The sequence below is a fragment of the Bubalus kerabau genome, chromosome 8 (genome assembly GCF_029407905.1).
Source record: "Bubalus kerabau isolate K-KA32 ecotype Philippines breed swamp buffalo chromosome 8, PCC_UOA_SB_1v2, whole genome shotgun sequence".
Classification (NCBI taxonomy): Eukaryota; Metazoa; Chordata; class Mammalia; order Artiodactyla; family Bovidae; genus Bubalus; species Bubalus kerabau.
The window spans coordinates 47,614,078-47,630,927 of record NC_073631.1 but is presented as its reverse complement, the minus strand read 5'-3'; the positions used below and the strand labels follow the sequence as shown (position 1 = coordinate 47,630,927).

Sequence of the window (16,850 nt, the reverse complement as noted above, 5' to 3'; positions counted from 1 at the left end):
AGAAATCTGTATTATGAACCCTGAATCAGATATTTATAATGAGAGTTTAACATGATTACCAAAGCATGCCTTCTGACCCTTGTGTTCTCATATATAAACCTCCAGTTATAAATTGCATTTATTTGCTAACATCAGTGAGGTGAGGTAAGGCTAACATGTTGACCACATGTCTTTAACTATAGAGTTGATTATGTTCCAAATTTGAAGAGGGTCTATCTAAATCATCTGAACCAAACAATAAGATAGCAACTAGACAGCCTACCTAAAGAAGTGAAAAGGTATATAGTTTTTCTGTAAACAGCTACTACAGTTGCAACTATAACATACTGTTTTCATGACATATTTCTATCACTAAAAAAACAAAAAGAAAAATGAAAAAAAAAACTGCCTCAACCTAATGCAAAACTGTATTATGGACAAAAAGAATGTTCTCTGGACAAAATGAATAGAAAATCAAGAGCTTGACTGTGATGTGAGGAAATGAAATAATTGAACATAAAATTAGCCATAATAAACCCTAATGTTTTATTTATCTGTTATGTTTTGGAAATAGACTATTCCTGGTTGGTGGTCCTTTTTAGTCAAAAGGATAAATTGGAGACTCAGGGGGAAATAGTTCATTCTAGATTTTGAGCTCTTCTCCCTATCATCCTGAATCTTGGCCCTGACAAACATGTGAAAAGTACTTTAAATTGCCTTCCAAGATTGTTTTCTTTTAACTTCATACAGAAAGGTTTGGTTTCAAGTGTCCCTGCCTAACCAAATAAGACATTTTAAGTTTGTTCTGTGTTGAAAGCTGAAGGGTCCTGGGTTCCTAAAATACTCTCCAAGGTGCAGGGAGTGGAGGGGGCACATATTTCCAAGGAGAATATGACAATCATTCAGGGAATACTGGGACAGGGGGAAGTGCTAAACCATCTGTTTTATCTTATTCCTTTAATTTTTTTAAATTTTTGTTCCTGTTTCATAATATCATAATAAATTACAAGAGTACTTTCCATCATATACAGATAAATATTTTGAGAGTATATGCTTAAGTAAGTTTTTACAAATAGGAATATTACTAAACTCAACTTTACAATTGTTCTATTTTAAGATTCTTTCTAGATTTTAAATTCCAATAATTAAGCATTATTTAAGCAGTTTAAATGATCGTCAATAGATGATGGACAAGAATATTGTGGACGTATCATGTTGGGTTTCTTTTAATATCTTTCAGAAAAGCATTTGAAATCAGCTCTAATTTTTAAGGTCCAAGATGTAACTTTGTATTGTCTTAACTATTCCATAATTATTCTTTTAAGTTTTTACTTTTAAACACATACCACTTACTTCCAGACTTTTCTGAAGGAACGCTTTGACAGTGAAGAAATCAAGCCTGATTTATGGATGTCCTTGGAAGGTGGAAGTACTTGTACTGAGTGTGGGATTCTTGCAGAGGACACTGCGCTCTATTTTGGGGGATCCACAGTAAGACAAGCTATTACTCAAGATTTGGATCTCAGAGGGGCAAAGTAAGTCAATTTTTTTGTTTTCTTTGTTACAACTTAGCAAGTTGGCCCCCAGAGGAGAACACACCTATGAAAGAAGTTGTTATCCACCGCTTGAGTAGATAATTTGTTCTAACTATCTGTTCTGATGGCTAATTTTTGCTTGCATTCAGATTCCTGCAGTACTGGGGGCGCATTGGTAGTGAGAACAACATGACGTCCTGCCATCGGCCCATCTGCCGGAAGGAAGGCGTGCTGTTGGACTACTCTACAGACGGAGGCACGTTTCGGGGGTGAAAGCCATGCCTTGCAGCAGATTCCCAAATTCCATCCATTGCCCCTCAGAAGAGTCTCCGCAAAGCTTTGCTGACCTGGCAATGCAAACAGTGAAAGTCACAATGAGAAAGTTATAGACCTTGGTTGCATTCCACCCATTACACATTCTATATTTGTAACTTCTGTGTTGTACAAAATATACCCAAAAAGGGAAAAGAGAGAAATCACATTTAAAAAAAACTCCAAGCTTATGAATAAAGACAATAATCACGAGGCATAGCTGAAGCTTGATTATAAATGATACAATTAAGAAATAAATTTTTGCTTAGTCTTCCAAGTAAAAGATAATTTTAAAAACATTTTAAAATGTTTTAAAAAGCTTTTGTGTGAACAAGCATATAATAAATGGTATAGAAAATCTATAAGAAAGCATTAGTAGTTGTGGAAAACTATAGTCAATTTGTGAGTCTGTCACACACTATTTTAACAAGATTTTGTTTCATTATTTTGAAGTAGCTAGAACCAGATGAGTAGTACCATGAGGTCTTTAGAAAATCAGCATTAGGGGATAGGTATCATTCTTAATAACTGGCAGATAAATAGATGACCTTACCTTTAAAGTATTTTAGGAATTCAAAGGTGTTTTCTTAAGTAATTTAAACATCCCACCTACTGTCTTATCAGTTGATGAGAGAAGCTTCATATTCGTCCAACAAATCACAAATTGCATAGAATTATAATCACTATATTTTAAAATACTAGGAGTATCTTATCTAGAAAGATTTAAAACATGGGTGTTTCTCATTATTTATGAGAAATATGGATATAGGAATCAAGAACAAAACTTTAGAAGCAGAAAATTTAATTTTTACCTCAGTATTTTTATTTTTGCCCAAGTATTTCTAAATACCCTTCCCTTTATATCATCACTCTCATTTTGAAACAGTGTGTGAATACTTAAAGTCAGTGAAATCACTTCTCATTATATGGCTGAAGATCTCTTTGGAGAACTTGCGGTAACTTCAATATATTGGTGGTTTGTTGTGTTTTTTCCAGTATGTTACTATGTTGGTATATTTGTTTTATAGGAATTACTTGGACTTTGCTCCATGAGATGGATTATCAGAAATACATTTCAGTCAGACATGACTACATACTTCTTCCTGAGGAGGCTCTTACCAACACAACTCGACTCCGCTGGTGGCAGCCTTTTGTGATCAGCAATGGACTTGTGGTCTCCGGGGTAGAGCGTGCTCAGTGGGCACTAGACAACATTTTGATTGGTGGAGCGGAAATCAATCCCAGTCAGCTGGTTGACACTTTTGATGATGGTAAGAAACAAGACATTGAGCAGTCTTCCCTGTGTATCTTTTGTCTGCTTATGTCTTTACATGAATTACTACATGAAAAGCATTTAGATGAGTGCCTACCGTATATTTACTGATCAACGAATGTTAGCTATTATTTTGCCTCATAGTTTATACATCTTCAAGGTTGACTGCTTGTTGAAATTTCAACAAAGAATTTAATAAATCCCATTAAAGACAAAATGTCTTGCTCTAAATATAATTTGAAAGTTCAGCAGCCCCAAATAATTTCAGTTTCTTTAAGAATTTCTATACACAGAGACACATGTTTTATTGGTTTGAAAGTATTCCAGGAAAAATCTTGCAATGGTAAAAGTTACCCAGACTAGCAATTATATTTTAAAAGTTGGGTAATTGTTGTACTAACATTTAATAATCTTTTCTAGATTTGATTGTTATATATATATTATACCAATTAAAGAAAATAAAAATCAATCTTAAAGGGTAAGCAAAGAGCTAGAGCATAGACTTTCAAGTAGTTCAACAATAAACCAATTAATTTAAGAGAATAACATGCCATATTACTTCCAATTTATCTTAACAGAAGGCACCTCCCATGAAGAAAACTGGAGTTTTTACCCTAATGCAGTGAGGACAGCAGGATTCTGTGGCAATCCATCCTTCCACCTCTACTGGCCAAATAAAAAGAAGGACAAGACTCACAATGCACTCTTCTCCAGAGAACTCATTATACAGCCAGGATATATGATGCAGTTTAAAGTAAGGGAAAGCGGCTCCTCCAGGCAGTATGGTGTTACATTTGGGGGAGGGAGTACAGAGAGAAAGCTTATTTGAACAACTATAAGGAAATGATTGATTTCATTCATTATAAGAGACTTTATTTTATGAATAAAAAAAGTTATCTTTCACAAAGGTCTTTATCTTATAGGATTATTTGAACACAGATATATTGAGACATAGAAAGACATGCAACTGTATTATATCTCAGATATGCAATCTTGACTTCACTTTTACAAACCTTGGAAATAAAAATCTCAAGTAGGTGCCTCTGTCTGTCTCTTTCTTTGTCTCTATCCTTTTCTGTCTCTCTCCCCCCACTAATTTCTCTACCACTTTCTCTTTATGCCTATTTCATACATCAAGCTTTGCTTCGTTATATGTCCTTTTTCATTATCTTTCCATTTTTCTTTTCTCTCTGACTTCCAAACAGCAAACCTATACATTAGCCCAATCGAAACCTCCCAAATCCTCAAAGATTTTAAAAGGACCCTCACTTCTTATTAATAAATGCATATTTTACTCATATAGAAAAATGAAAGAGAAGGCATAGGAGGTAATTAGTAGACAAATTAGAGAGAAAGATAAAGCACTATCGATTAATGTCTTATTGCAGAAAACACTAAAAAGGGACATTACAGAAATGCAGTTTATTACTGGATCATTTTAAAGAGACAGATCAGTTGTTCTAATGCCCTTATTTAAAAAGATGTGCTACAATGACAGTTAACAGAAAGAATCCTTATTAGCATAAATAAAAATGTGTTCGTAGCTGGGAAGAGGGGGAAATGGGGAGTTAATATGTATAGGGTTTCAGTTTTGTAAGAAGAAGAATTCCCAAGTTGAAGAAAAAAGGCAAATTTTCTGTTTTCCTCAGCTTTGTATTAAACTCTCCTTCAGAGACTGGAGAGTGAGGCAAGTCCCCCCGAATACTACCACCCCCTCAGGACTATCCTTACCTTAGTGACATGAAGGACACTCAAAATCACATCCAGTGTTACACTACCCCTAATTCCAAGACACGCCCCTTAAGAGTGAAGGCTTTTCCTCTCCCAGGCCCGCATCACACTCATATTTTTGAATAAGTTGGTTGGGGCCTCCTCTTTTGTTGCTTCTGTCAACCCAGAACTGAAGAGACTGAAATTTTCTTCTCTAGCCAAGTCAATTTGTTCCTTTTAAAAAAGAAAAAAAAAAAAACTTGTCCCCAGAAATTTAAAAATTGAAGTGTCACTAAATCTACAACTTTAAAGTCACCATAGACTTTCTGAACACCACATGCAACACCTTTCACCCATTCCTCGTTTTTCGTTTTCTCTGTACTATTTGGCACTCTTGTTCTTGTCTTCTCCAGCTGGTGAAATTCTCTTTCCCCTCAGCTTCTGGGTTCTCTGCTGCTTCTCCTCTTACCTTCTTAATAGTTACGTCTATCTCCTTTTTGGCTCTTCTTCCCTCAACCCTCTAAATATCAGCATTTCTTAGTACTTCTCCCAGGCTTTCCTCTCTCTTCATAGACATTCTCACTATTGAGAACTTCATTCATCCTCTGGCTTCAAGTATCATATCTTTAAGGGCAACTCCAAGATTTGCATATCCAACCTTGACTGGCTCATCAACATTTAATCCAGTACTTTTAATCGCCTGTATACTTTTCTACACCTTTGAATTATTGGCACCTCAACTCAACATGTTGAATAGTGAACCTCCTATCTTCCCACTTCTGCCAACTCCTCTCTCTGATTTTCCTATTTCTCTTGATGGCATTGCCTCTCACTTATTCACCAGCTCTAAATTTTAATTTAGTCTTTGATTTATCATTTTTCACATCTAATTAGTTACTCCATCCTTTTAATTCTAATTCCCTGTATTCCTGACACCCATCCCATCTCCTCTGTGCACTGTTACCACCTTCATTCTGGGCCTCATTAAATCAGTAGTCCACTGAGTAGTCTTTTCCTGTCTAATCTCTCTCCACTTCACATGTCTTCAGCAGCACAGATTGATCCTTACAAAGCATAGCTTTGATACATCATTCTACTGCTCATTGATGAATTCTTTTCTTTTTTTAATTGAAATATATTTGACATATGGCAATGTGTAAATTTAAGTCATACCACATGTTGATTTGATACATTTATATATTATAATACAGTTGCCACAATAGTGGTAGTTAGCACCTGTATCACATCATATAATTATTATTTCTGTTTGTAGTTGGAATAATTCAGCTCTCCAACTTCTGAAGAATTATTTTCTCACCCACTTAATCAGATTCAACCTCTCCTTCTTATGAAGCACCAAAGCATTTTATTTTTTTCTGGTTTCCATTTCCACTGCTGGAATATACTGTATTCTCTCTCTGAAACCACAGTTGTTTTATGAATAAGCATATAGTATGAAGTTTATAGCACCAACCTTCCCTAGTGTCAGCACTGAAATAGGACTTGTTCATTGAGCAGATGATTAGAACTTAAATTTGAATCACCAAGTCTTTATAGCATTTATGCACTGTTGATGATTCAAGCATTTAATTGCACATGATATGGAATACTTTTATCTACATGGAAGTGGAAAAAACTAGGAATAAATATTAAGTAATTAAAAATTACCATTTTTAATTACATATACAAATGTAATGGTAGCATCAAGGAAGTTAGTAAATGAATGAAACTATCTTGAACCAGTGATACTTTGTTTCTTTCCATTAATTCTCCTAATACTACTTTTCTTTTGACCAATTTATCTTCCCCAAATTTACAATTAGTATGTTATACTAATTAGGTAAATATAAATAGTAATTTTTAACCTTAATTCTCATCTCCTTGCAAAATGGTATGACTTGTATAAAACTCCAAAGAACGCCTTCTTGGTGCTGGCAGGCTGCTCTGTAAAAGCTTCTCCAAATATTTCTTGGTTACTTATATAGTCATAATGAAGAGAGATGGGAGTTCTTGTTAAGGATAGGCATTATTTAATCTTGCTGACACATACCAATTATCTGCTTGTTTTAGATTGTGGTGGGTTGTGAAGCCACTTCTTGTGGTGACCTTCATTCCGTAATGTTGGAATACACTAAGGATGCAAGGTTTGTGAACTCACTTTTTACATTTCCTCCAAATGTGTATATACAATTCAAATGGTTGTCTGTTTTTAAGGCAACTGCTTACAGGGAAGCATTCTTATGTATTAGAAGTGGCAGTTAATTGTATGCATGTGAAAATGTTATTTGTATAAAATTCACAATGTATCTTATTTTCAATTTTTCCTTCAAACCAAGAAAAATCAATTTCATGCTAGGCTGCAGCCAACAAATTTTGTATTTTAAACTAAGACACTATATTTGTCCTCAAAGTAGAACTCTCTTTTATTTATGTTGTTTGTTTTCAACCAACCCTAATAAAAATATAAATCAGTGAAAGATCTGATTATGCTTTAGCTAAAGTCACATCCCCTAAAGCATAGTAGCACTGTTGACTATAAGTCTGACTTAGTGCAGTTACCTCTTTAGGGTGTCTGTAGGCCTGCCTCCCACCACCACTTTGAAAAATGAATTATAGTAATAAAGTTTGGGTAGACAGAGAATTTTGTCAGTCAACTCCAGGTATAGTTCTTGTAGCAATATCAGGGAGAAGAAGCCACTAGAGTCAGCTCTGTACCTGCTATTATTTTATTCTGTCATCTGTAACTATGTTAATGTGCTTATAAAGAGTTAGGGTATATCTTATTTGAAATCATTTTCAATTTTTCTTTTTATTATATGTTATTATATATATGTATATATGAAATTTATATTAAAATTTCTTAATTTAACCCAATCATTAAGCATTACCTTGACATGAGACAGCTGTCTAATGCAGCCTCTGAAGAGTTGTCTAATGCAGCCTCTCTGGTTTCTGCAGGTCCGATTCCTGGCAGCTTGTTCAGACCCAATGCCTTCCTTCCTCTTCAAACAGCATTGGCTGCTCCCCCTTCCAGTTCCACGAAGCCACCATCTACAATGCTGTCAACAGCTCCAGCTGGAAGAGAATCACCATCCAGCTGCCTGATCATGTCTCCTCCAGGTAGGCTGCATACTTAGGTAAACTGTGTGGAATGACCTGTGAGTCTCTGCAGAGCTCATACAGTGACTCGACAGCAACTGATAAAAGGAGTCTAGACTTTTAGTTATAGCCCTAGTCCCCTCTCCTCTCGTCTCCCCGCTCTTCTCACTGCCCCATGCCCCTAAATGGCAACTCCATGTGCCCATAAGAAATAGGATTCTTCTTTGTAAACAATTCACAGACCTCAAATTTTCTTTTAATTAAATACCACAGCACACACCAATCTCAGTCACAGCCCTTGAGTGAAAAATGTCCCAAGACTTGGACTTGGCATCACAACTGCCCCAGTGTTCGATGCTCCCAGAGGCTCTGCTGTTCCCCCCACAACTAGTGCCCACTGGGGTGTGCCAGGCTGATCAGGTTATACTGAGTTGCAGGGTAAATATAACGGAGCATAGTCTTCCTAGAGTAGCATTTATTTTCCCCAAAGATTTGCAAATGACACACCACTGTAGGAAAAATGGATATGGGCTTATTATGGAATAGAACAGGAAATGCACATAAATTTTTGAGGAATTTTGGGGGTTTACTTCCAGAATCTGAGGGGTACAAGTTCACTCACTTCTGCCAATTGGATGCTTCGGGGGAAAGTTTTAGAAGCCCTTTTCTTAGAAATAGCCCCTATCTCCAGAGACTAGAGGCTGGACACACCCATGGGCAATAACAGCCTCCTGAATCCCTTCTGCTTTCAGTGCAACACAGTTCCGCTGGATCCAGAAGGGCGAAGAAACAGAGAAGCAGAGCTGGGCAATCGATCACGTGTACATCGGAGAGGCTTGCCCCAAGCTCTGCAGTGGGCACGGATACTGCACCACCGGTGCCGTCTGCATCTGCGATGAAAGTTTCCAAGGTCAGAATCCTGTTTTGTTGTTCTTGACCCAGGAGACTATAGGGTTCTCCTCATCTCAACATGTGTGCAAAAGCCACTAGGGAATGGATAGAAACTCTGGCCTGAGGGATTTGAGATAGATGATGCACTCTTTGATCACAGACTTATTTACCTCGGGGATGAATTATGAAGGATAATTTTATGCTGTGTTCCTTGAATTTTTTAAAATGCAGATTTTATCCACCTCCCTAAGATATTCTATAGTATCTTACATTCTCCAACTTCCACATGAGTCCCTGCCCCAACCTCTACCTTCCACACTTGATTTTTGTTCTGGGCCTCTCTCCTTCCCTGCCTGGCTGCCTGTCCCCAGACACTGGACCAATATTCTTTCTTCTTCGGCCTCTCCCAGAGGCAGCAGCCCCAGGCCTCCCAAGATGGAGCTGACAATTCAAAATGTTCTGTTTCCCAGGTCTCTTCGTCATATACACATACAGAAAAACCTTCATAACTCAAAAAATACACTTTTACTGCTTGAGTTTCTAGAGGCTGATGATGCATTTGGGGCAAAGTATCTACTCAATTGCTGAGATCCCAAGAGGTTGCTTTGTCAGTCCTGTTTGAAAGCCTGCAGCCCTGCTTTCCTTTGATGAAATGTTTCTCACAGGTTTCAGCCTCTATGTTACAAAGTTCACTGTATCCAATTACTATTACATCCTCAGAGCCTAATTCTTGACAAAGAGCAATGCACAGTAAATTTTTTTTACTGAACTCTTACATTGCCTTATACTTTACTGTTTACACAAGTATCCCCCCATTCATTCAGCAGAGTCATTTAGTACTTATGATACCCACCCCCATAAATTAACTATGGTTAATGTCACCATTATCACTTTATAGGTAAAGACATTGAGGGGAGCATAAGTGACTTCCCTAATAGTACATGTTGGAAAGAAGACCAGAACCCCAGGTAGTTCTTTCCAATAAGTCCCTATGTCTCTCAGAGATGAGAGATTTATCCAAAGAGGACCTGAATTAGCTTCTCCCAAGTGTACAATGCAAGAACCCATAGATTTGGATTCTGGAGTAGAATCTACTTAGCTTTATTGATGGATGCTATTTCCTTGCCTCCAAATGAAATAAGTATGATAAATGTAGATTGCTGCACATCTCTAATGTTAGAAATTCTTAACCGCTGTCTTCTTCCCCTGGTCGTCTTATTGCTGAGACCAGCTGGGTCTGTCCATGTGTTAGCTAGAGAATTTGAACTTTTAGGCAAATGAACAACTCAGCTGTCTCACTAGGAGTCCTAGCTGTCTAGAATTTGCCTTTTTCTCTGATCCAGCAGAACTATGAGCTTTTGATCTTGAGTTATTTTAGACATTGAGAAAAGTTGTGCTTTTCCAGTCAAGGAAAAATGTAGAGACATACACATTTGCTAAAGTAGTGCCTTCCTTAAATGCCTGTATTGCAGCTCTGTTATCTCTGAGAAACACTTCCAGTTTATTATTCCTGTATTTATTCCAGCTTCATTATGGAATATTTTATATGTACTCAGTATTATGCTAGGTACTAGAATCCAACAATGAATAAAATATAGACTCTGTTCTCAAGAATCAACTATGAGAGCTAGAGGGAGAACAAGAACATGACTTCTTTCCTGCTATTTTCTTATCATGCTAGGGAAAAATAAATTATGTTGCCTCTCATGCCAGGGTGAGAGCTCCCTTCTAAGACCCATGGCTGGTAACGATGTAAACCCAGCCAGACGCTGTATTTTTTTTTAACAATGGGCTTACACCAGTACTAAGTACATTAGCACCTACCTATTTTAGTAAATATCAACTCAAAGATAATATGACTTTTTAGCAACATAAGCCAATAATTGCTGAAATAAAAGAGAAATATTTATCTCTAGGAATCTATATCTGCTTGGTATTTTGTCATTCTTACAGTAAATCTGACATTGATCGGATTAAATGTGAAATTGAATGCTTGTTCATAATCTTTGATGATTCTGCTTGTTCCAGCTAATTTTTGCAACTATTCATTTCCCTCTAGGCGATGACTGCTCTATTTTCAGTCATGACCTTCCCAGTTACATTAAAGATAATTTTGAGTCGTCAAGAGTCACTGAGGCAAACTGGGAAACTATTCAAGGTGGAGTGATAGGAAGTGGCTGTGGGCAGCTGGCACCCTATGCCCATGGGGACTCGCTCTATTTTAATGGCTGTCAGATAAGGCAAGCTGCCACCAAACCTCTGGATCTCACTCGAGCAAGGTAACAAAACTCCTGTGTTGTAGTTCAGATACAGAATCAGTCACAAGCACATCACTGTCCATTGTTAGATATGATCATGAACTTCATGGCATGGGTGTCACTAAGCAGCAGAAACTTAATATCAGCTGAATTTGGTATGAGAAAGTATATATTTTCACAACTCAGAATTATGATTTGCTTAAATTTAGTATCGAGTTACCTTGTGAGTGGTGGTAACATAGGCATAAGCTTAGAGAAATGGCCAAATATAAAAAATAGAGAAGTGTATCACAGTAACACAGTGCTATAGGTCAGTTGTATGTCAATAAAGTTGAAAAAGTAAATAATTGGTTATGAATAATCTATATAGATAATTTAATGTGGACCATATGCAACCACGTAAATACAAATATGAGTGTGAAGATTTATAGTAATGAAGCATACATAGTCCTATATTTAGCATGCTGCTACTGCTAAGTCACTTCAGTCGTGTCCGACCCTGTGCAACCCATAGACGGCAGCCCGCCAGGCTCCCCCGTCGCTGGAATTTTCCAGGCAAGAACACTAGAGTGGGTTGCCATTTCCTTCTCCAATGCATGAAAGTGAAAAGTGAAAGTGAAGTCGCTCAGTCGTGTCCGACTCTTAGCCACCCCATGGACTGCAGCCCACCAGGCTCCTCCATCCATGGGATTTTCCAGGCAAGAATACTGGAGTGGGGTGCCATTGCCTTCTCCATATTTAGCATGCTGCTGCTGCTGCTGCTAAGTCGCTTCAGTCGTGTCTGACTCTGTGCGAACCCATAGACGGCAGCCCACCAGGCTCCCCCGTCCCTGGGATTCTCCAGGCGAGGACACTGGAGTAGGTTGCCATTTCCTTCTACATATTTAGCATATGTAGCTACAAATGGAAATGGAAGATTGATGGTTGGATAAATGCGAACTTTAAAAGTTCACACAGTTTAGGAACTGCATGCTAATGTAGAATAGAAAAGACAAAGGAAAAGAGACCCAGGAGGGTTGAAATTTTTTTCCCCACCTGCCCTTCCAGCTCTGCACCTAAGCCAGAGCAAACACAGCTTTTTGTCTGCCATACAAGTAACTTTGCTTTAAATTGATTAGTGCATTTACAGTCTTATGTATTTTCTCTATTTTTTATATTTGGCCATTTCTCTAAGCTTATGCCTATGTTACCACCACTCACAAGGTAACTCGATACTAAGTTTAAGTCTAGCAGTTTATTTGACCACCTATTAATCACTCTGTTAATCACTCAGGAATTTTATTAATCACTTCAGGAATCGTATAAAGATAGATTTCCTATGTTTAAAAACTATATCTTCTAAGGGGAATAGGATGCCTGTGAGAAGCACATCAAACACAACAGCAGACGTGGTCCAGAGCCTGCATGTCTAACTCAGTTTTCCCTCTTCTCTGATCTCCAAACATCTTTTCCTAAAATAAACATGATTTATCCTTGTCTAGATTCTGTTCAGCTTGAAGCTATTTATAAAAAGCATATAGCATAGAGGCACAGTTCTTGAGTCACTAGCCTATTGTGTTCCCCCTTTGCCTGGCCAAGAAATAAAGCCATTCTTTCCTTCTCCCTCATAAAAAGCATATAGAGTAAATAGTATGGTTTTATTTCTTTTCTCTTCCATGTCCTCAGCTGCCTATTTGGCTGATATCACCTTGAAGAAAACAGAAGGTGTTTCAGGAGAAATGTTCTAAAAAGATTTCTAACATCAAAGGAAGAAAAAAGATCTTTGAAAGTCAGAATTGTTTTCTCTGTGTAGAACACCAGCCTTCCAAGCTAATTTTTCATATGTATGATGTAAAAGATAGTATAAATAAATTTTGTTATTTATATGACTTAGTCATAAGACTGGATGCTTCTATTTTTACCATATTATGAACTTGAAAATTACAGAACTTAGAAACAAGAAAAATAAAAAAAATAAAGTATAACTCCTTGAATACTACCTGACTTTTGTTTAAAAATGAATTCTCCTGTGGTTTGTTTTGTTTTTTTTTTTTTCAGCAAAATCATGTTTGTTTTGCAAATTGGGAGCACATCACAGACAGACAGCTGCAACAGTGACCTGAGTGGCCCCCACGCCGTGGACAAGGCCGTGCTGCTGCAGTACAGCGTCAACAATGGGATCACCTGGCATGTCATCGCACAGCACCAGCCAAAGGACTTCACCCAAGCTCAGAGGGTGTCCTATAACGTCCCCCTGTAAGTGCCCAGAAAGGAAAATCAACAGTGTGTGATGAAGTTGTTTGAACAAACACCACAAAGTCAGTGGTGGCAGAACCAAGACTAACTAATCCAGATCTCCAAAGTTGTGTTACTGTTTCCTGTTGGGACAACTGACAAAACTTGGAGCCAGGAATAAGAGCAAGAGGGAACAGAGAAAAACAATTAAATACCAAGGTGCTTTGTGCATATTTCCCTCCCAGTAATGTGTTTCTAGTCCTTTAGAAGACAACATTTTAAATCTCCTGCTGGGTACACTGATTTGAGAATTTGCTGAGGATAGGTAGGTTTGTCAGTTTTGCCTGGCATGGTACCCTAGTGTCTAGCATCTAACCCATCACACAGAAGGTACATCCCATTTGTTGACTGAAGATGCAGCTCTTCCAGGTCCTAGTGGAACAAGGGGAAGAAATGAGAGAAATGTAGAAAGATTGCAAATCCTTGAGTAGCCAATAAAATGTGTTGCTGCTTAGAAGAATACTGTGACCTAAGCAAATCTAAATTCTATACCCAAAGTTCTGTTGATTTAGGGTAGCCTATTGTATTTACCAGAAAGTTCTCTCTTTTCTAGTGTTTGACCTGTCTTCTTATCTGCAACCTAGGGAGGCACGGATGAAAGGAGTTTTATTGCGCTGGTGGCAGCCACGCCACAATGGAACAGGTCATGATCAATGGGCTTTGGACCATGTGGAGGTCGTGCTGTGAGTATCTGATACATAACATCTCATGTCCATTTCAGAAAGGTTTGAAATTCCTTTGATATGGCATGCTCCTTAATTCAGTAAGAATTGTTCCTGATGAGAAACCCCCACAGGATCACTTTGGCTTCCACTCTTCCACAACTGCAAACTATAGCTCTAGTCAACAAGTGATATTACAAGGCCCTGAGTATAACTTAATGTACCTTAGAAAACTTCAGTAAGTAACAGTTTATGTAACAGTTTGACAATATTAATTCAATGGGATCGAACAGAAGTCTCCAGGTAAATGGGATCAGTGCCTTCATGAAGTCTGGGTTGCCTTATAAAATGGAATGACATCCTGAAAAGAAAAAGGATCTGTGCTGGTAGATGTGCAGAGAATCACTAGTTCATGTGCCTGATTACAAACACCTGTCCAAGCCACAGATGCCTGGGGCATTCTTCCATTTAGTGACATGGTCAAAACCAGAACAAAGAATTTGGTTTCAGATTCCTCGTGATTTTAAACCTAGCACCTAAGAAGTCAAGGGTGCCCCCTCCATGGTTTCTCCCATAGAATAAGGTTGTCAGCACTCTCAACTAGCTGGGTTGACTGTTCCACAGAGAGATGACTTGCTTTTTCTCTAACAATCTAGTTCCTGTAGAACTGGAATGCTTATGTCTCGGCGGGTTCGGACTGATGGCTCCAAGTGGTTGGCAAGGAGAGGCGAATCTTCTCGGTAGATAGGTTCAAATGTTCATTCTGTTTACCAAATAGAAAATGAAATCAGCCCTTTGGCTGATTTCAGTCATTTTGAAAGCAAATTTAAATGATTAATTGGTAGGAAACCTACCAGATTTGTTTTCTTTCAATCATAGCCATGAGCTGAATTTTTCAGTCTTGAGTTAGTCCTTGTCCTAGTTTTCACTGAGGCACCTGCTTGCATGGCATCCATATCAACCCCCAGATCCAAGAGCAACCCAGTCCCTACACAAGCTCCCACTGTGCGCTCTGCTGCTTTGGACCACTTGCTGGGCTCTGCCTCCATAAGAGAAGGTTGATGTTTATAGTAACAGTCCAGACTCAGTTGACTCCGTATAATGAGGCTGATGTTTCACTTAGATTTTGATCTCCTCAGACTGCATTATGCCAGGAGACTAGACTAAGCTGGGCTCTAACATGAATGATTTTTGGTAAGGTCAGAGAGAGCAAGATATCCAGACAAACCAAAAACCAACCCTACATCCATTCTTCCCTGGCTACTTTCCTTTCAAAGGAGCGCTTCTCAATCTGATTGAACATGAGATACACTTAAGAGCTTTTGGAAGCATCAACATGTGTCCCAGTGCCCATACCCATCCCTATGGATGATGTGATTTAAACTGATCTGCAGTGAGACCTGAGCATCAGTATTTTTTAAAAGCACCTCAGTTCATTCTAATAAACTGTTTGAGAATCAGATTTAGAATTAGTAACTAGTTTTTATCTTCCAAGTCTCTCTCCCAGACAGTTTACATTAATGGAGCTTCCTATCCCTGACAAAGCATTACCAAGTTTTATAAAAAGTTCAAAATTTGACAGTTCTCAATAGAAGGCAGGGTGCTAATACTGACCTTGGGTGGATATAACAAATCTTACATGTCATGTGTTTGAATAGATATTTCTTCTCCTCCCACCCAGCCGAGCAATTGCAGTTATCCATTTCGGATTTCAAAGGCTTATCATCACCACAGTTCCTTCCCACAGACTAAAATTAAAGAGTAGGTGGGTCAGAAGTACAAATATACTCCCTGGTATGAAATAACCCCTTCACAACTCGGGAGTCAAATTGGAGGTGACCTGCTGCCTCAAAGGTTCACATCATACAGTTCCCAAGGGAACCTTCTGGTATACCTGGCATTGGTATTAATTTTTATAAGCAGCTGCCAGCTTCATGATATTCTCGTGATATTATTACAAGAATCAACCTAGTGTTTCTGGTATTTTCTGGAGCAATAATCTGCATTTGTAAATACTTTACTTTTATTCCGTCTCCAGAATTTTAGTACTTTGAAGAATTTATCACTTACCAGCCACCTGTCTGCTCTTACTCTGTATGATTTTCTCAGAGTCTCAGGGGACTAAAACATTCTGAATGAGAAAAGGTCATTGCCTCACATGCAGAGTATGACATGACTTGAGTTTTATTCAGAGTCTTCTTTTCAGTGAATGATTTTAAATTATAACTTTATACATGTAACCATAAAATTTTACATATTGATAAACATATGTATACATTATTATGTGTTAAAATTTGTTAAAACTAAAGAAGTTACTTTGTTTTCCTTCTTTTTTGGAAGGAAGAAATATTTCATAAAGTTGAGTTTAATCAATAAGTTGTTTTAAAAATACCAAAGAAATTATCTTTTTAGAACTATATTTTTGATTTTTTGCTTTTGTATTAGGATTTAATATGTTCATGCCACTGTATTCTTTTAAACTACGTCTTTTCAGAAGAGTCACAAAAAATTTTAAGGCATTTGCTAGTCAATATGCCTTCCATAGCTCTACATAATTTATTTTAATTCATTCATTTAATGAGCTTAAAATTAAAGTTCCAGATAATTCAGAAAAATAAAATAATTTTTCCAAGTGTCTTTCAAGCAGATAAAACACAAAGAAACCAGCCAAGGTTCATGTCACAGTTCACAAATATTACTAATTATATCTTTGCTGCAGCAGATGTATTTTTAGAAATAGGTGAAATACTCCCATAAAGCCCTATTAAATTCAAAATCTCATCCTAATTAATTATACTTTTGTATAATAACAGTTATATAAACTAAGATTGTTGGTTTTCTAAGTGTGGCAGGAACA

The 16,850-nt window shown here is 37.5% G+C and overlaps 1 protein-coding gene across 1 annotated transcript in view; it reads left to right on the top strand.

The window, feature by feature from the left end:
* Positions 1 to 16,850, top strand: part of RELN (reelin) — a 553,687-nt gene that overhangs the window by 528,223 nt on the left and 8,614 nt on the right. Inside the window, exons 54-63 of the mRNA XM_055590184.1 lie at positions 1,339 to 1,514; positions 1,664 to 1,770; positions 2,855 to 3,097; positions 3,678 to 3,853; positions 6,880 to 6,953; positions 7,768 to 7,929; positions 8,661 to 8,818; positions 10,859 to 11,078; positions 13,095 to 13,292; positions 13,916 to 14,014. Coding sequence (XP_055446159.1) covers positions 1,339 to 1,514; positions 1,664 to 1,770; positions 2,855 to 3,097; positions 3,678 to 3,853; positions 6,880 to 6,953; positions 7,768 to 7,929; positions 8,661 to 8,818; positions 10,859 to 11,078; positions 13,095 to 13,292; positions 13,916 to 14,014 — 1,613 coding nt within the window. The remainder of the gene's footprint in view (positions 1 to 1,338; positions 1,515 to 1,663; positions 1,771 to 2,854; positions 3,098 to 3,677; positions 3,854 to 6,879; positions 6,954 to 7,767; positions 7,930 to 8,660; positions 8,819 to 10,858; positions 11,079 to 13,094; positions 13,293 to 13,915; positions 14,015 to 16,850) is intronic.